The sequence below is a fragment of the Manis javanica genome, chromosome 1, assembly GCF_040802235.1.
Source record: "Manis javanica isolate MJ-LG chromosome 1, MJ_LKY, whole genome shotgun sequence".
NCBI lineage: Eukaryota > Metazoa > Chordata > Mammalia > Pholidota > Manidae > Manis > Manis javanica.
In genome coordinates, this window is record NC_133156.1 from 234,306,574 (window position 1) to 234,326,138 (window position 19,565).

Consider the following 19,565-nt stretch of genomic DNA (forward strand, 5'->3'; position numbering starts at 1 on the left):
CCCGCCTTGCCTGAGGTCTTCCTGGAATTGCCTTCCCCGGTGTCTCCTGTCCCTCACCCCCTTCTTCCCATGTACTTTGTGCAGTAAAAACAAGTCCCGGCCTGGGAGGTGCGTTTCTGCTCCTGGAGCGCATCCGGCCCTCCATCTGTGAAAGGGGTGGAGGGCTGGGCCCTACAGGGAGCCTAGGCCTGAAGCTCTCTACACGCTCTGACCAAGACACTAATTATCTGGAATCCTGCAACAAGCTCATTACTAGATCCCCCACCTCAGTATCTCTTTTTCAGTAAAAATCAATTGTTCATGTGACCTCCACGAGATCTTTCTAAAATGCAAGTTAAAAATAGTGATTTGCTTTTTCTCAACGTTTCTAATGTTTCTTAAAAATAAAAACCTTGAGAGAGAAAGGGACGCTGGGAGGAGGGTCCTGTAAAGAGGAGAGATTCAGTGCTCAAGCAAATGCTTTGGGAGAATCTTGTTTGGATCTTGACTTAAACCAAACTGTAAAAAAAAAAAAAAGTAAGACAAAATGTAAACATATTGCATATTTGATATAAAGGAATTCTTGTTACATTTTTTAGATATGATAGTGGTATTGGTTTTCCAACAAGAAGCTCTTATCTTTTAGAGATACATGCAAAAATATTTACAGATGATTTGCTTCAGAATAATTCAGAAGGGAGAGGAGTTATAAGTGAAACAATATGGGCTATGTGTGCACAACTGTTTGGGATGAATTACAGATACATGATACTATTATTCTCTTCCCTCTACTTCAGTAGTTTGCAAACAGCTCCCTGCATGGTACCCCTCTCCAAGCGGGACCCAACTGACCCCTTCCCTGCCTCCGCTCCATGCCTCCGCCTGCCAAGCTCCTTCTGCACGTGGTCCCCTCTGCCCACAATCCTCTGGTCCTCTAGGGTATGACACCAAGACCGCATCATCTGGGTTCAAGTTTCGGATCCGCCATTTACTAGCTGGGTGGCCCTGAGCAAGTTAGTTAACCTCTCTTTGTTTCATGTTAGATAATAACACATCCACCATAAAGGGTTATTTTAACTTATTTAGAACAGTTTCTCACATGTGGTAAGTGCTCAGGTAAGTGGTGGTGGGCCAGTGTTTGGCTGCTGTGGTGGTTATTTTCCAGCTGGCAAAACTCTACGCATCCTTTAGGGCCCAGTTCAAGCACCACATCTCTGAGTCACGTCAGGGAGTTGGCATGTCCTTCTTCCTTCCCACAGTGCCTTAAACCCTTAGCTATGGCACGCTGCCCAGAAATGTATTGGAAGTTTTATTTCTGTGCATACTTGGTGTGGATCTCTGATCTGATATTTTGTAAGCAAAGGACCAGGTTGGACTTGATTTTGGGGTCTCAACTGAGCTGAAGGTCCACCTTCAGTGTGAGATCATATATCCCCAAAGTGCTTAATTATTTGTCTGCTGAATGAACAGAGAACTGGTCTATCCCCATCTACAAAATGACCACTGTAGCTAGATATTTTCTTTTCTCATGTCTTAGCTACCAGCCAATGTAGATGAATTACCATAAAAAAACTAAAACACACACCTAGATTTTAATCTTTTAGCATCCTCAGACAAAATCCCTCTTTTGATTCAAAATCACTACGATAAGATTCCCTTCATACAAACTATGGGGGAGGGCACCCGGTAGGCTAATGCCGTTGCTTCCTTAGATATTCCACAGCTTCCTTTTTATAGGTCACTAAAAAGTTACCCAGAGGATGGCAGGGCCACCTTGTCCCGTGCAGCCATCAGGGTGAATTGCAGGAAACCTAAGCAGTGTTAAGTGTGCAAACTGAGAGCATAAAGTTATTTTAAAAGAAGAAAGCATCGGTTACTACCAGCCACCCCTTGTTACCCACCTCTGATGGCTTTTTGGCGAGCAATTAACAAAGCCAGCACTTCCTCTGCACTGACCTCCTGAGGAGGCGAAGCTGTTACGAGGCTGGTGGTGAATGAACTGAAAGATCCGTGTCTCCACATCTCAAGACCCAGGACCTCCTTGATTTACTGCCCTCGCCATTCCTTTACAGTCGCAGAGCGGTGGGATCCAGGCAGACCCCAGCCACCGCCAGATCAAACGTTCCCCAAGTCACCAGCACGCTTTGCCCAGCACGTTTCATCCTGAGAGGCCTTGGCAAGTAAACTAAATCTGAGACGGAATGATTCTGGAGCGTCTTGGGTACAGTGGACTTTCTGTGATGATTATGCTTTTCAAGAACTAGTCACCATAAGCCCATGGGCCTGCTGAACATTTTCTCTTCCTGGTCACTGTCCTGGCACTGTCCCGGTCCCTCCAGCCAGCACTCATAGGACTTATTTCAGAGTTTACCCCCCATGTGTGGCAGGAACCATTTCTCTTTCCTCTGTGGGTCAGTCTTTGCTCCCTCCCCTCTCAGTCCTTCTCACAAGGATTCAGACATAAAAACATGCTAAAAATAGCCACTGACAGAGTTTACCTACCCAGCTTTGGGGGGCATATAAGGCATAAAACTGGAGGTTTAAGTGTTTGTACACACAGAAAGTACAGAGGAAACCAGGGCCAAGGGGGCCGGAGGGGAGAGGCAGATAACCTAGAAGCTTTTCCCATCAACTAAAAACCAAACACGCTTCTATAATGAAGGTTGTTCCTGATGCTATGTGTGAAACAGATCATGACCCACCCTTCCGCAGGCCCAGCTCCCCTCCAAAGACCCCAAACCAGGTGAAGGGGCCAGACTGCCAAAGAGCCAGAAGCACATGCAGGAACTGCCTCCCCAGGTCATGGCTAAGGGCCCTGAGGCCGGGGCCACATGGAGACCTGGGGTCAGACGCGGGACCAGAAGCCAGATCTGTGGGCTCCACTGATTTTTCTCTAGTAATGGGGGAATTGCTGAGCAAAGGGCCTGGTGCACGTAATTGCTCACCAAGTGTCCAGACAAATGGGAACCAAGCTTGTGATGGCTTGGCCTGAACTCTGCACTAACGTCAGGGCCTCCGTGGACCAGCAGTCATTTGAAAGACCCAAGCCTTGGCTTCCTCCATGCTGACCTTGACCAGGACTTGGAACCCTGTGAGATGGTAATTAGGATACGCTTTGGAGCCAAATAGACCTGGGTTTGAATCCTGGGACTCAGGTACCTGTGGGAAACCTCATTAACAGGGCCAAGCCCACCTATAACCCTAGGATAACAGTGGTCACCTCTTGAGAGGGGACCCATAAACCAAAGGGGAAAGGGGATGGAGGGTGCCTGGCAGTAATTCAGAATATGAACGTTCTGGAGGCAGCAACACAACTTTCTTCTTCCCCTGCCTCACGTCTGATGGCTCTGAGAGCGTCTAGACAGGGTTTGTATCCCATTCCAGACACAGGCAGGCACTTCGGAAAGGTTTGATGAATATATGTACAAAAAAATTAATGCTAAATGATGGGCTTTGTTCAGGAGGTTAGTCACATTGTAAAATCAATGTCATTTGCATTCCATCCTACAAATAGTCTCCTGAAAAACAAACAGGGTAGTGTGACATGCTGACGAAGAGGCCCCAAAGCTGGCCTGTCCCCTACCACCAAAGACCTCCCTAGTCCCTACCCCATAAGCAGGTGGCGCCAGAGAGAAAGACGAAGGAGGAACTTACCAAGAAGAGCATTAAGCCCGTTATCATCCGGCAAGAACCTTTTGTCCACGGCGCACACCAGGAGATGATCCGGCAGGCTGGGCGCCTTGGCACCCACGAGCAGGAAGCCTGCAGGGACGTCAATGGGCTCATCGGAAATGGAGACGAGACGCAGGTCCTTCCCCGCCTGGCAGAACCCTAGAGGGAACGGACAGGGCTCACACCCGCCGCCATGGGGCCACAACCGGGATACACATGGGCACAGGGCAGAGACCACCTTGGGTCTCATCAAGAACAACCCTTAGTTCTGGACGGGGTTGACTTTAAAATTAATTCTAAGAGATAAAATTATAACCAAAGTTATTCATGACACTTACCACATCTTGATTATTTTTATGACTATTGCTGTCACCACCTAATATACATTAAAATGAAGCTCAACTGGAAACACTGTAGACAAATGATGGTCAATTAAAATGTACGCAAGATAAATCCTTAAGAAACTGTGAGTAATGTGGTATTTTTTAATTCCCTGCATTTTAAGTGTCTGAGGAATGGCGAACATCACAAGCAAGGAGGGGAAGCTGGTAGCCCTGGCCGCCTCGGGGGGGAGGGGGGGTGGCTGCGTGACCAGGACACAGAGGACACACATCAGAGGGGGGACCTCCACTCTATGCCCTGTTGAACTTTTTGTATTTTAGAGCTTTTAAATATATTTCCTATTCAGAAAATTCATGTCTGAAAATATCTGTAAAAAAGAAGGAAGAGAAAGAGCTGAGGGTTATTTGGATGGGCCCTTCTCAGGGTCTGGCTGGATGTGGGCACGTCCAGCCCCACGTCCAGGACTTTCTGCATCTTCAGTTACCGACTGAGATGAGAGGCAATGTGAACCCTGATGGTCCCCAGGCCTTCCTTGCAAAACTCTACAGCACTCTAAAAAGATCTCCCTCTGTGCCCCCAGGAGGACGCCCCCAAGTGTCCCCATCTGCCCCTGGGTGGAGGGCAAAAGAGAAGGCACACCTGCGGCACGGGGAGGCTGACAGGCACGGGGCCAGCACCCCCCGTGCGCCGGCCAAGGCCAGGAAAAGCTCTGCGAAGCTCTCATTCGGTCACTGGGGGAAATGCTTCTGCTCCCGGTTTAATGGTAGGGAAACAAAGGCCCATAGAGGTCAAATCATTTACTCAAAGCTGGTGAGAGAGGCCCGGATAGAGCCGGGTCTGACTCTCAGGGTTGGGTGGCTCCCCTCCGTCATCTTGGGGAGGATAAGCAAATTGCCTGAGGTTGGGGTCAAGCACCCAGGGGGTCTCTTCCCCTACCACTCTTACCCAAGAAGAGCAGCCCACAGAGGGCTGATTCCCTCCTGTGCCAGCCATCCTGCATTAGGTCAAGTCCAGGTCCACACAGGGCCCACGGGGTACCCACAACCCACGATCACTTCTCCAAGCTCTGCCCAGCCACACCAGGCCCCGAACTAATAAACTGCTAGCAGGTCCCCAAATGGGCTATAATCTGACCCTCTGAGCCTTCGCATAGGCTGTTCCTCTGTCTGGAATGTTCCAGCTTCCCCCCGCCCTCCCATAGTCACCAGGCTGACTCCTGCTAGTCCTCCAACACTCAGATAAAGGCCCGTCCCCTCCAGGAAGCCTCCCTCAAACTCTCTATATGTGTTAGGGATTTTTTCTGTGCTCCCAGGCACACCTGTGTACCCATCCCTTCCTATTAGCACTTTCCACATCATGTCTGAAGTGTCTGCTTACCTAAACAGCTCCAATAAACTGGGAGCTCTTGTACCTTATATCTACATATTTCCACAAAGCAGGGGTTCAATAGTCATTTTAATTAATTAACTAACTAACCAGGAACACCCCCTGACTGGTATGGTAACAGGATGTATGAGCTCACTACCATTCAGAGGGGTGGGCGGCCTGGTGGGCGGCACAGCCAGGGCGTCACTCCAGGTCTGAGTGCAGAGCGCAAGCTCTCATCGCTAGACTAAGCGGCCACCCCTCCCGGCCTCCTGCACCTTAGAACCTCAACAGCAAAACGGAATAACATTGCTGATACTAAGGATTCCTGAGATGATGTATTTATCTGTCTTTTTGATGGTAAAGTACCAATAGATACGAAAGACTATTCCGACTGATCAGTCTGAGTTAAACACACAGTGCAAGCAGACCTGAATTGGGAAAAAATATTCTAGTTCTCAAACAACCAATGTAGCAAAGTGACCTTTGGGATCCAAATCCCTTTGTAAAGATGAGGCTGTCCAAAGAGTGGCAGGGGGCTGTGAGCCTGACCGAGAACATGGTGTGGCACAGCCAGTGTGCTGGCAGGGGAGGGCATGCCTGCAGCTCCCTGCCAGGCACAGCTCACAACCCCGGGCCCAGCATGGGCCAGGGACCCCACTGCACATGGCCACAGGCTCGGACAGCAGGGGCGCCACCCAGCTGACAGGCTCACCATCTGTGGTGCAGCATCCTTCGGGCGGCGGGAGCATCTGATAGGGGTTTGGGGCACAGTTGGGTTCCGGCCCCCCTTCTCCCTCTTCTTCCTCATCCTCATTGTCCATTCGGCTCCCACCTAGAAGGGAAGAGAGGAGTGAGGGGTACGGCAGAAGTCAGGACCCAACAAGCCTCAGGGATTTCAGAGCTAATCAGTTCTGACAAACACACCATATGTTGGGCATGATCGCCCTTTTCTATTAGAGGGAAAAACTGAGGCCCACTCAGATCAGTCAACTTTCCCATGTCACAGACTCAGGCTCCAAGCCGGCCTCGTGACGTGGGACTCAGGCACACTTCTCATCCCATCCACAGCTGCCTGCGTCCGCACAGGCACTAGGGTTCAGGATGCATATAATCAGTTGGTAAGGACAGAGAGTTAAGCCTGTACACAGTAGGCACTACAAAAGTATGTGTGTGGGAGGAACCACAGGGTAATGTGAAGACAATTTTACAGATAGGGAAACTGAGGCTCTGAGACACCCAGTGATTCGCCCACAACTGCTAAGTAGCATAGCTGGCATGTTTCCAGCTGTGCCTGAAGCTCAAGCTCACGTCCTGACCACAAACAGCACCGCTTAGTTTAGAATACAAAATACAGTGTGAGCTGCCTTTAAGTAACATTAGAGAAAAGTTAAGCTGTACATTATAATTTATCCCCAAGGGAAGAACAGATATATACATCACTGGAAGTACAAACACACCCAAATTTGTCATACATACACACACAAAGCCATTCCAGAACAGGGCCAGGCACGTTATGACTATAGGAAACTTCTTTTCATGTGAAATAGTATTTTAGGACAGGCAAATGTGGGACGGGCTGGCAAACCAGAAACTGATCATGGGAATCCCTCTGCCCCCGACGCATGAGCTCTCTCAGGCTGCAAAACAGCTTCCTGTCATCCCCACAGACTCTCAGCTCCTGCCCTTAGGCATCTCTGCAATCTAGACACCCAGAAAAATGCCTCTGCAGAGGCGGTGCTCAGGAACATCTGCTAACTGGCCTGAGCATACACGGTTATCCCCTGTTTACCCAGCGTTGCTAGAGAAAAGGGCTTTTCAGAAGAATGAATTTGCAATGCTGCTGAAATATAATCCTTCTAACTTCTTTTAATAATTTGGGCAAAAATCTTTCTCAACTTGTCTGTCTTTAAATGTCAGTTAATAAGTAGTATACAGATTTCTTCATGGAATATACGAGCATCCTGAAATACATGAGGCTAGGAGACCACTGGTTATTATGCTTCCTGGTCTCCTCTTCGAGGGCTTTGCTGCCACTTCTGATACATTCATCTTACTTGGCTCTCACACCCTCCCTCCATCCAGCAGGTTGGGTGGTTTTAGGTTCATGATGAAACCATGTGCAGTGGAAAGAGATGAGACAGGGGACCGGGGAACTTAAGTTTTAGTACTTGGGTCTGCCACTATCTGTGTGGCCACAGGGAAGTTACTTGACCTCTCTGTGCACCAGATCCTGCATCTTTAAAATGAGGTGGTTGTATAAGGGCACTCTGAGCTGTGACCACCTATGTGGGAAATAGGGACCTCAGAGTTGCAAAGAATATGCAGGTGTGATTTACTCAGTATAGGGTAACGGGAATGTAACCCCACTGTGGCCATCACTTTAAAGGTGCCCGTGGGACAAGGGGCAGAAGAAACTGAACACTTCAAGCCAGCTTTAAGGCCCGTGACCTTGGGAGGGTCACAGCAAGAAGTGAAGCAAGAATTCCTGGTATCTCTGTTCTTCTGGGCCTAGAGTACACAGAGATGGCAGGAAGACTGTAAAAAGATCACCCAGGAAGAACACAGATGGGTGGAGGGATGTGAGGAGTCTCCTTCAGATGCTTCCTTCCTGCCATGAAATGCAGGCATGGAGGCCTTTAGCAGAAGGTATAAAGAGTGCGGTCCAGACCCCAGGCGCCAGCAATACAGCACAGGTCCCTGGGCCTCAAACTGTCTGCTGTCACCTATGGACTAGGTGACATATCAAGCTTCGCTGCAAAACTGACAGCTCTCTAGGTCAGTGCTCAGAGGGGACAGCGAAGACACCCAGACCAGAGCGGAAAGGGGCAAGAACACACAGGAATGCCTGCATGTTTTTCTGCTAAGTCAAAACAAAAAAACAACAACAGGAATTCAGACTCTCAGGGAAGAGGAAAAAGGAGGGTGTTAAGCCTTGGAAAGTCAAAGAAAGAGCTCAAAATCCAATGATAAGAAAGCAGACCGTAAAGGTCAAAGGTCTACATCAGACATTCCAGGACCTTTGATGGGATCAGCCAGCCAACAATGAGCTGAGGAGACATCTTAACCAGCAGCAGACTAAACCAGACTGTTTACCAAGGTCTCCTGGCAGGAAGATAACTTTAAAATGGCATCAGACAAAACCAACTGGACGGGGAGCTTAGGACCTTAGCGCTGAAACACAAACCCACAGATCCTACCGCATCACTGCACAGAGGATGGGGCTCTTCATTTTAGTTCTGTTCTTTCCATGAGAAGAAACTGCGACATTCTGAGTATCTTGGATTACAGAAATTTATCTGCATCTTGTTTAGTTAGTACATACTTATCTCAAAATTCTGGGGTGGTATTTGATCTACCTGGTTGGTCTTTTTTTGAAAAATAAATAACACGTAAGAGGTTTTCCCCATAGAAGGGGTGATTTAACCCCTAATTCAGAGAACAAAGTCATAAGGCCCCTGCTGAATCACCCTAACAAATACAGCAAATGTTAAGAGACAAGGGGTGTTCAGTATAAAAGCACCCTGGCCATAAAAATCATCTTTAATGTTACCGTCTGAGGAAGGATGGCAAGAAGATAAGAGACCCCGACAGACAGACAAAACAAGACGTGCCTGGACAAGCTGTCTGCACCGAGTTTTATGAGGCACAACTGGGGCTCAGCTCAGTGCTCAGTTTATGGTGACATTTAGCAAACTCAAGAATCTCCATCCCCCACCCTCCCTGCACTAGAAAAACAAAATCTCAGAGGATTTCTCTGTTCTGTTTGCTGGACAAATGGGAAAATCATGGAGAGGCCCTGCTCTGGTCTTCATACCAACTCGAGGGCAGAACAGGCAGGGCACCTCCGGCACTCAGCACAGAGCCATGAGAAGTTCAGCCCCAAAACTGTCTGTTCCTGCAAAGTGCCACGTGCCCAACACCCTGTCAGCAGGACGTTCAAGATACAGCCCCCATTTAGAGGCCAGGAAAGATAGTTCAGGGAGATCTTGGGCATGAGGCAAAGCCCCCGGGGAGCCTCCCAGGGCTTTCTCCTCTCTCCTCAGGGGACCAGCCCCATGTGGTTTAACCACCTGTCCGCTGCTTTTCATCACAGAGCTACCAAAGCTAAGGACTCAGCCCTGCACCAGTGACTCACTTAAAGTCAAGCAAACCAATCTTCATCTTCCCAATTCATGCAATTTAATTACTTGAGCTGGTGGTAGTGAAAAAGCACTTTGTAGATTTTAAGGTGCCGTTCAAATGTGTCATTCAAATAAATGTCATTAATTTATCATTAGCAATAACATCTTTCAATACTAGAAGAACTTAAGGGTGACTCTTTAGTACTTGTGTCACAGAAGACCCTCAGCTAGCCAGAAACACAGTCAATAAATTCTCCTCCGGTGACCTCTCACCTCCCACACTGCCACAGTAATGCTTCCCACACCAGGACACGGTAGTGCTTTCAATGTGAACACTAGAATTCCTTGGCTTCCCTAATCTGTGCCTTTGATAACAGTCTAGCTTCTCTCAGGCCCTGATCCAGTTCTTTTATGTTCTTCCTGTTGCTATTTGCATGGTTAACCCTGTAAGGACGTTTTAAGGAATGCCCCCCAGCTAGAAGGGCCTATCGTGAATCCCACCCTGCACCACACCAACCAACACACACAGCACCACCCACCCCAGTACACGACCCGGCACATGGCGTGCTTTCTTAGTTAACTTTTGTTTCAGATGGCAGCCTCCTTTCGTTTCAACAGTTAAGTGGAGTCGACAGTCAACTGAGAGACATAAACTGACAAGAAGAACTTCCATAACAGTAACAGTCTCATACTATGCGTTGTGAGGGTGGGGTGGAGGGGTTCTTTAGACATGAAAATACATGGCTATTAATAATACAAATGAAGGGTTGAAAAATACAACCTTTTTATTCTCTGGATTATTAAACAAACAGCGAAGTTGTCCCCAAGCCCGAATATAATATTTAGTTTGCTCTTGGTGCACATTAAATCCATAAGGGTTTGGTCTTGGTTTTTAAAGTTTCTAGAGAATACTGTATTTGCTATTACAAAGAAGCTATCTAGATTACTTTGCAAAGATATGACCGTAAATCCCCCGACAAGGAAAAAAACATAACAGAGGGTCAAAAGCATGTTAATATTTCTTACTCATGCAAGTGAAGATGTCAAATCTTTTAATAAGAGTGTAATAACCAATTCAGAACAGTGTGACATGGCCCTTTTCTTTTTTTCTAATAGCACAAACATATGTCTTGCAATTTCACGCCTAAAACTTATACTAAGCCAAGTAGGAACCTATGTGCAACTTTTTCTAATAATTCTTTTCTGCTGGACTCAACATTTTCTACATAGAGCAGAAGAGGAAAGAGTTTCAGCTTCCATTGCTAGCATTTCTGCACATGGTACAAGAAATACACAAAGGCATCCCCTACCTTCTAAAGCAGAAAGCTGCTGCTCGGCTTCCAAGTACAACTGGGAGAAGACGGGCCTGGGCGCTAGGCTGTTGGAGCGCAGGGAGGCCTCAATGGAGTTGTGCAAGACCTCTTCGAACCGCGTAGTCTTCAGCTGTCCAGCGTAGGAGTTTCCCATCTTCAAAAAAGACGATGGAGTCTTTTGTTTAAAACGGCATTTCAGTTTCACATAAAAAGACGGACCCACACATGAAGCCCAAAGGTAGAAGGGAAGTCTGCTGCCAGAAGGGGAGGGTCGTGTGTGTCCCACTCAGCCAAGAGGAGAGGGCGGCTCTCAGATGCAACTACTGCCGGGCAATTACAGGAAGTTGTATAAGTAACAGCTTTCTCTAATTCAGCACTCCCAGAGCAGTCTGACACCTCTTTGCACGTTTTACTAGAAATTGGCTCTGAGCCACAGCCAGGTTTCAGAGAGCCCCTCCCTGAGCTTTTCCCTGAGATCTGATCCTGTCCCTTAAAGATCCCAAATACACTTAATTTTCCTCGACTTGAAGAACAGCCCTGTGACACTTCATGTATGTAACCGAGGCTGACAATTCGGTGATCCCTGATGACCCACCTCCAGATTTTAGGATGGTAGATCTCCCCTCACCTTCTTGGAGGTAGGGCTAGATTTCCCTTCATGGCTCTTTTTGCTAAACAGCCAATTAAAATACTCTTCCTTTAAGGTTTTTTTAAGTTTATTATGTTTCCATTGTACAAGTAATACAGAATTACATCTCAAAATCTGGAAATTCTAGGAGAGGGTGGAACACTAAGAGGAAAATCACCCACATTTCCATCTCCTGAGATAACCACTGTGATTCTTTTTATAGCAGCTTAAGACATAATTCACAGACCATACCACTCACTCTCTTAAAGTGTACAACTCAATGGCTTTTGGTATATTCAGTGTTGTGCAGCTATCACACAATGTTGGCACCTTTTCACACCAAAAAGTAACTTCATATCCTTCAGCAGTTACCCCCCAGCTCCTGGCAGGCACAAATCCTCTTTCTGTCTCTGTAGATTTGCCTCCTCTGGAAATGGCATCTGAATGGAATCAGGCAGTATGTGATCCTTTGTGACCACGCTTTTGTGACCTTCAGTTAGCACAGTGTTTTCCAGGTCCATCTGTGTTATAACATGTATCACTACTTTATGTCCATTGCGATATATTAATGTATTCTTCCTGGACTTACTTCTCTTCAGAACTGGGGGATAGGAGGGAGATGGGAGACTGCGATCACGTAGTTAGAATCATTCTATAATACAGTTTTTGATTCAGGTTTTTTCACTTGGCATAAACGTTTTTTGCACAACCCTCTTACAAATGCTTTTCACAATTTTAGTGGCTGCATCATATTGCGCTGAATGAAGGTGCAGCTATTTGCTCAGACATTTCTCTTGGATCATACAATATAGAGGTTAAATCCCTATATTTAGTTCTTCCCAGAACCAGTATTTAAATTTATATTCCTTCCTAATGTTGTCTATTTTCTATCTCACTAAATTTAGCTTTTTGTTTATATTTCCTTCTATTCTCTTTTGGTTGAATTTGTTGCACTTTTTCCAAACTTCTAAAAATGATTATTATAGTCTTTATTTTCTCTTACTTATTTGATAATGAAGATATTTAAGGCTATACATCTTCCTCTGGATGCCTCTTTGGCTATGACTCACAGGTTTAATATAAAGTGTTCTTTTCATCTCCCTTTTGATTCCCTCCTCAATCCAATAATTATCCAGGAGTACATGTTTCATTTCTAAATAGTCAAGATTGGGCTGGGGAGTGGGGTTAGCCTCACTTACTTCTAGGTTTTACTGGATTAGAATCATGACTAAAGCCTTTAGAAACTCTACTTTTAAAGTGTTAAGAGTTTTTCTTTTTTGATGGATACCTGCTGGATTTTTATAAGTATATTATCTATATGAGAGAAGAAATGTATGAACTCTCTTCCAGGGATGAAAGCAGATAGATTATTCAGTTCTTCTAGATCCTTGTATGTTTCTTGGCTACTATACTGTTGATTTCCAAAGTAGCATTTGAAATACTGCGTTATAAAATAAAGCATTAAAACATAGCACAAGGTGCCGGCAAGAACATGAGCATGGACAGCTCACTGCTTCACGACGGTAGTGCGCACCCTGTCAGTCACACAAGTCCTCAGACTGGCTTCACAAGCCAGGCATGATCTCACACATCGCTTTGACTTAAGATATATGTTCAGAAACTCCCCCTCCTTCTGTAGGTGGCAAAAGAATTTCAAGAAAGGACCACTGGTTTCTTTACGGAGCTCTGGATTCCCCCTCAAGGGAAAGTGGGCTGTGCAGTCGCATTGATTTTCGGCCTCTATTGTAAGGAAAGTCCAGCCTTTCCTCTCCCAACTAAAAGTAAATGGAAACCATTAAACACTTCCTGCTTGTGGCAATAATTCCCGGCCACAGGGCCCCTTGGTCGCCTGGGCTTACAGCCTGGGGAAATGAGCTGTGGGGAGGATCGCTGCAGGAATTAGCCCAACAAAAAGAAAGGGCTCCTGAAAGAGAGGTCAGCTGTGGAGCCACGGAAACCAGAGTGGGAAAGGGCTCCGGGTCCTCTCGTCTTGACCTACTACACACTTCAACACAGGAACAGGGGGTTCCTGGTGCATCTGGGGACACTTGTATTATTTTCAACCCAGGGTGGTCCGTTTCAAGCTGCCGCCAATTAATAACATCACAAATGCCTCCTACTTCTATAAATCTTTGTCCAAAGAGCTTAAGGCACACACAGAAAGCAGCTTTAAGTCCACCCCTTCTACACAGAGCCCCAGCAGAATCATACTCGATGACTGAAAGAAAGCAATGGGGCATTCAGACCCTACCTTCAAAAGGTCCCGTTCAGCTGCCCTGACAGGTGATTGGCACCTGAGCCCAGAGGCCTCCACCAGTTCAGGCAAATCAATGCCTAACGCAGATGGAGCAGCACAGAGGAAGAAAGGAAGCTACTGTTCACTGCCCAGAGACTGACCGCAGGGCACGGGGCATGTCCCCTAACACGTGCAGCAGCCAGCTGAGGGGAACTAGGAAGCCCACTCTAACGATGACAAAGCCAACTCTTTGAGATGATGAGTAACCAGGAGGCACTCCTGCTGAATGAAAAGAAATAGAATTAGGGGGGTGGGGGGAGGAGGGAGGCCAGGGGAGACAGACAGATGGACGACAGGAGGGAAGGAGGGAGAAACACGGAAGGACAAAGGGGGCAATGGCATAGAAAAGTTCTCACACTCAAAAAAATGGGAATTCTATTTTATAACCCTAAGCAAACATCCAAACTTTAATGTCTGTAAGCAAAGGTGAGAGAGAATGTACCCCATCTACCAATGCATTTGAAAATGTAATATAGGTAATTAAGGGTGAAGAGGCACCAAGAAGTGGGGTGAAAACTGTGTGGCCCCTCTGGTTCCCTGCCGGACCACAATCGAACAGTGCGGCAACTTCCTACAAACACACCGCAGGGCTCCATCTTCCAGACAAGATCCCCCCCGCCAGGCAGGGAGAGTGCAGGACCCGGGAAGAGCAGGTTGGGGGAGGCACAGCTGAGGCTCCTCGCATTAGAATCCCGCACCTGTCAGATGGGGAACTAAAGACCAGAGAGAGGAAAGCCAGCTCAGCGTCAAACAGGGAAGCTCGGATCCTCCCAAATGCCTCCTGGAACAAAGGCAGCACCTGTCGAAGGCCTCCTGGGCCTGGTCTTTCTCCCTACGTGACTCCTTCCCCCCACCCCCACCCCGCGCCCTGTCTCACCGCCAGACACCTACTGCAGCTGGTCAGGTCTGAACGGCAGGATTTCTTCCTCCACAGCCTGCACTCCAAGCCCTGGGCCGGCACCTCCCAGTGCCCATGGCGATGCTCTTCAACCACAAATTCTGAAGCAGTGCCCATCACAGCAGAGAAGACACAGAGACACTGGCCTGACCGCAGCCTTCCCCTTAGTGCGGACCTCAGCGCACACTACCGGCTGCAGTGGACTGGGAAGAGCCATGTGACCCGAGCAAAGCGCCTGACTCCCGGGACCTGTGTGATCTGTAAAATGGGCACTCTGCAGGACTGAAGAGGCATCGTGGAGAGGAAAAAGAGACAGAACATGAACGTGCCTAGCATAGCCCCTGGTGGTCAGTGCGTGATCACTAATTTCTAGCTAAATCTGAGCATTGACACGAAAGGATAAGAATTTCAGATCATAAATGACAAGTGACAAAAGTGCTACAGTCCATAAGGGCTACAACACAAGGGGGACGGGCGGGGGGAACCAGGGAGAACTTGGCAAAAGGGCCTGGTTCAGAGTGGGCCAAGGAGGAAGGATAGAATATTTTTGGCAAAACTTGGGAATAGCATTTAAGAAAGGGGCAGGAGAGTAAAAGGCAAAAAAGCTCCATTAGTAGACATGATACAGGAAGAGGAAATACGTCCCTTTGATGAGTAGTGCCTGGTTCACAGGAAGGCAGCTATAGAATGAAAACAAAACCGAGGGTACCTACTCGTTTCAGCAGGCAGCAGACAGTCCCTGAGGCTTCAGAAGTAGGGATTTACGGTGGGGAAGTGGTGTGTTTTTGGAGGGCTAATGGACAGGGATGTCTGGGATGAAGCTAAAGAGACTGGTGGACAACGGGTAGCTTGGATACCTGCTTGTTTTTAAGAGTGAGGCACAAAAAGTTGCTTGAAACTGTACATAGGAGTGCAATTGGATGGCTGCGAGGCCTCCCAGGAGAAGATCAGATATGGGTCTATTTCCCCAAATCAACCTCAAATATAGCTCTATGTCAGCTCAAGTCCCAGAACTAGTTCCTAACTTCCACTGGCCTGTCTGACCCCAAAAGCACCTACAAACTTGCCCAGATAAAGCAGACTAACCCCAGGTGAGTTTGGGGTCACCAACGTGGGCTATCTCAACGTGCTCTTGATGGCCAAGACATGCAGGCCAGGCATTCTCTCCCCATGGCACCTGCAAATCCAGCTGTGTCATTCAGAGGGCTCCGTTATAAAGAGAAATAATCTGCAGGTTGAGTTGAAATTCAAGTAAAATAAGTGAGGCAGAAACTTCAAGGAAAATCAAGGATTATCACATGTGGGGACAGAGGAAGGAGAAAAGGCTTCCAGTGAAATGGGACAGATGGAATACACACATTATCTCTACTCCCTCCAAAACTGCATGAAGAGGACAGTGAAGAATGCATAGGTATAAACACACAAAGACAGAGAGAGGAGAAAAAATGACAGCAGACAAGTGTGCCTGCAGAATTCAGAAGATGCAAAGCAGCAGGAGATATTGACCGACTTGGAAAAAGTAAGAACTAAAGCCCAGTCTTTCAATAGGGGAGCCATCCTCTGAGAAGCAAACCAATTCAAACCCACAAGAGAAGCCAGAAAAGCCTCAGGAACTGGAGGCAGTGAAAAGTGGGGCTGAAGACCAGGAAGCTTCCTGCCCCATCTTCCTTCCCAATCCCCCCACCCCAGCAGCCTCTTTCCTGACTCTGCTGAAGCCTGGAGGTTCACGCAAGAAAAAATATAGCACAGAGAACCTAGATTCTGGGCCACAGCTGACAACAGATATGCAGGACTGACATCAGAGGAATTGGCTCAAATCCTACATGCCGGTTGATGAAGTGTCCACCCTCTTGTTCTTTTTCCCTATTTGACTCCCTCCAAAATGCTCGCACTCAGGCTCAAGGAGGAGTAGATATTAAAAACCGAAGGATCCCCAGTGTCACAGGTCCACATCTGACCACCTCCTATAAGGCTCCCCCTCAAGAGTCTCATCTGTATGTACAGCAACTTTATTTCACAAAACTTTCTGTGCCTGACCCTCAACTACAAGCAGACCCCTACGATTATCAACATCATAAAGGCTTTTGAGAAACTCTAATATAAAAGACTGAGACAAAAAGAAACATATGAAAGAAAGCAAACAAAAACTGCAAAGGAAAACATCCTCCACAGTATCCTCAAAGGACCACTACATCCAAAAAACAACAGAATTCTAAAACGGCAAGCCTGGGCTGCGTCAGGGCCCGGAGTACGTGGGAACTCGCTGTGCCTTCCTCGCAATTTTGCTATGAACCTAACACTGCTCTAAAAAAAATAAGTCTTTAAAAAATAAAATGTAGACATGCAGAAAACAAGAATGAACTCTTATGTACTGTTTAAATGACAATAGAAATTTAAACTATAGTAGAAAGGCTAGAAGACAGAGTTGAAGCTAAAAACAGAGAAAGGTGAGAAAATGAGAGGGTCAATCCATGAGGCACAGTAGGAGTTCCAGGAAAAGAGAACAAAGGGAAAAAAAGGGAATGATGTTCCCAAAGAAATAATCTAGACCATGTTCCAGAACTGAAGGACCTAAATTTCTGGATTTAAAGGACCCATCAAGTGCCCAGCACAACAAATGAAGAAAAGGTGCACATCAAGGTACGTCACCATGAAGTTTTTGAATACTAGGGATAAAGAGAAGATCCCAAGAACTTCCAAAAAAGAAAAGAAACAGGGAACATTCTAAAGATGAAAATCATCAGAATGACTTTGAATTTCTCTATAGTGGTACTGGGAAACAACGAAATAATGCCCTCAACTTCTGAGGGGAAATGATTTCCTACCTAGAATTCTATACTAAACTAAAGTAACAATCATAAGTTAGAGCAGAATAAATCCATTTTCAGAAATTCAAGATCTAAAAAAAAAACAAACAGTATCTCCCAAGTTCTCTTTCTCAAGAAGCTACTGGGAAATAGAGAAAGAAACTAAGGCTCAGAAAGGATGAGAGACTTTATCAAATGACACACTAGAGGCCATTGTCTGGTCTGGAATGGAAAGCCCAACTTCAAAGGCTCTCTTCCCACGAAAAGTACTGTTAAGAAGTTTAAACTGGCAGAGTATAAACTCTCAGACATCTCCAGTTTTAGGGTCATAAATCTATATTACCATTACCTTCTAGTGCCTTTTCTAGTAGTGACAAGATATTTCTCAATTTTACAAAAACCTATGGCATTTCTTTAAATTTCTAAAGGACAGTGCTAGGAGGTCAGCTACACAAGACTAAGCATGCACACACAGCAGAACTATACGCCTCCTGGGCTCAATGTTCTAGACTTTTCTCTGAACATAAAATCATGCAATTATTCACAAAAGACGGTTCTACCTATACTCATGGAAACCCATGACAGTTTATTAGGTCCCTATTATAGTATTTACACATTACAGCATTACATCCAAAGTTGAGTACAAAAAAGAAACTAGCAAAACTTCCGTTTATGCCTATTTTATCTCATCATTTAAATTATTTTTCAGTCTGTTTTATAATATAAATATATAGTATATAGTGCAATCCATATATGCAATTTATAAATCAGTAAATGAATATATACACAGAGAAAGACCTGAATTTGACTGGAAGAATAAGAAAACCAGTATTTGTTTAGTACCTATGTGTCAACAGCCCTGTAACAAAAGTATTCTCTTCATTTTGCAGATGAAGAGACTGAGTCTGGGATTTAAAAGCATTTATTGTCTTCACATCTTTATTATTTCCTTTAGTGATGTAAACTCCAAGAACATCATAAGTAAAAAATCAAAAGAATGGCTATCACTTATTAGTGCCACTCTGTGCACTTTTCTTGATTTACATTTTATTTCATCTTCACCACAGCCTTAAAATATGCAAAGCATGGTTCTCATTTTACACATTAGGAAACTGAAGCAGAGATTAAGTGAATAGTCCAAGGTCACATTTGAATGTCCAATAATGGCTCTAAGCATAAAAATCTTTGCTTTCAACCTAGCAAGTGACTTCAGAAAAGGGAGTGTTTTTCATTGTTTTCTTGTTTTAATGATGTTCACTTGTCCAACCATGCTACAACTTTTGCTAAAGACTGCGTTACTTTCTCTCTTAATAGTGTTTTACCAAAAGGGGGGCTGCCAAGACAAGAAAATAAAGCCCTCAGTAAATGAAAAGCCCCATTTAAAACGACATTTCAAGCCAGACAAAGGAAACCAAGAGCATTCTAAGAATGTCGCCTAAGACGGGTCTGCACGAAGGAGAGTGAGAGAAACAAACAATCACAGCCAGCGCCTGGGGCCTGGACAGCGTCTGCCTGTCCGCCAGCCCGACTGGCCCTTCCCTGGAGATTAAAGCAGGAGACTCACAACTCCAACCCATTCAAAGAAAAGTATTCTAGCTCTGGCCTCTCCTTGAAGTGAAGGTTTTTCCCTTTTTTCCTTTCTTTCTTTGTTTAAGAATAGAATATCAAAAGCTTGCCCAAGAGGCAGAAAACCCATTTATCTTAAAAAGCTCCCCAGGATTTACTGGGACACCAAAATAGTGTCCAGCTAAGCTCTGGGCCCACAATTATTTTCCTGTTCCTTCCTAAGCACCTTTCACTTTGCCTTTTATCAGTCACCTCTGCCTAAGCCAGAGTCCCAACCTGTCAGCAGCAGTCACCGAGCTCCTGGCATGGGCCAGAACTCACTTCCGAAGAGAACCCCAACGCTGCACAGCCCTGGGTGCAGCACGCTCATTGCCTTTCTCATAAAACCAAAGCCATCACCTCCCCGATGCATGCACTCATCAGAGCCAGCTCCTCTCCCTCCCCCAGGGCCACAGAGATCTCAGCTAACATGCGCAGTCACCAAGGTCTTGTTTCCTCCAACCATCCAGGGGCTCAGCCCCTCTGCACCTGGAAACTGGGGTCCACAGTGTGCTGAGAACAAGCCCTCTGGTTCT

The 19,565-nt window shown here is 46.2% G+C and overlaps 1 protein-coding gene across 12 annotated transcripts in view; it reads right to left on the reverse strand.

The window, feature by feature from the left end:
* GREB1 (growth regulating estrogen receptor binding 1) overlaps positions 1-19,565 on the reverse strand; it is a 130,293-nt gene that overhangs the window by 61,190 nt on the left and 49,538 nt on the right. For all 12 annotated transcript variants that reach the window (XM_073216453.1, XM_037026570.2, XM_073216476.1 and 9 more), the window contains exons 2-4: positions 10,793-10,949; positions 6,074-6,193; positions 3,634-3,810 (exon numbers count right to left, since the gene is read on the reverse strand). In XM_073216453.1, the coding sequence (XP_073072554.1) occupies positions 3,634-3,810; positions 6,074-6,193; positions 10,793-10,949 (454 nt within the window). The remainder of the gene's footprint in view (positions 1-3,633; positions 3,811-6,073; positions 6,194-10,792; positions 10,950-19,565) is intronic.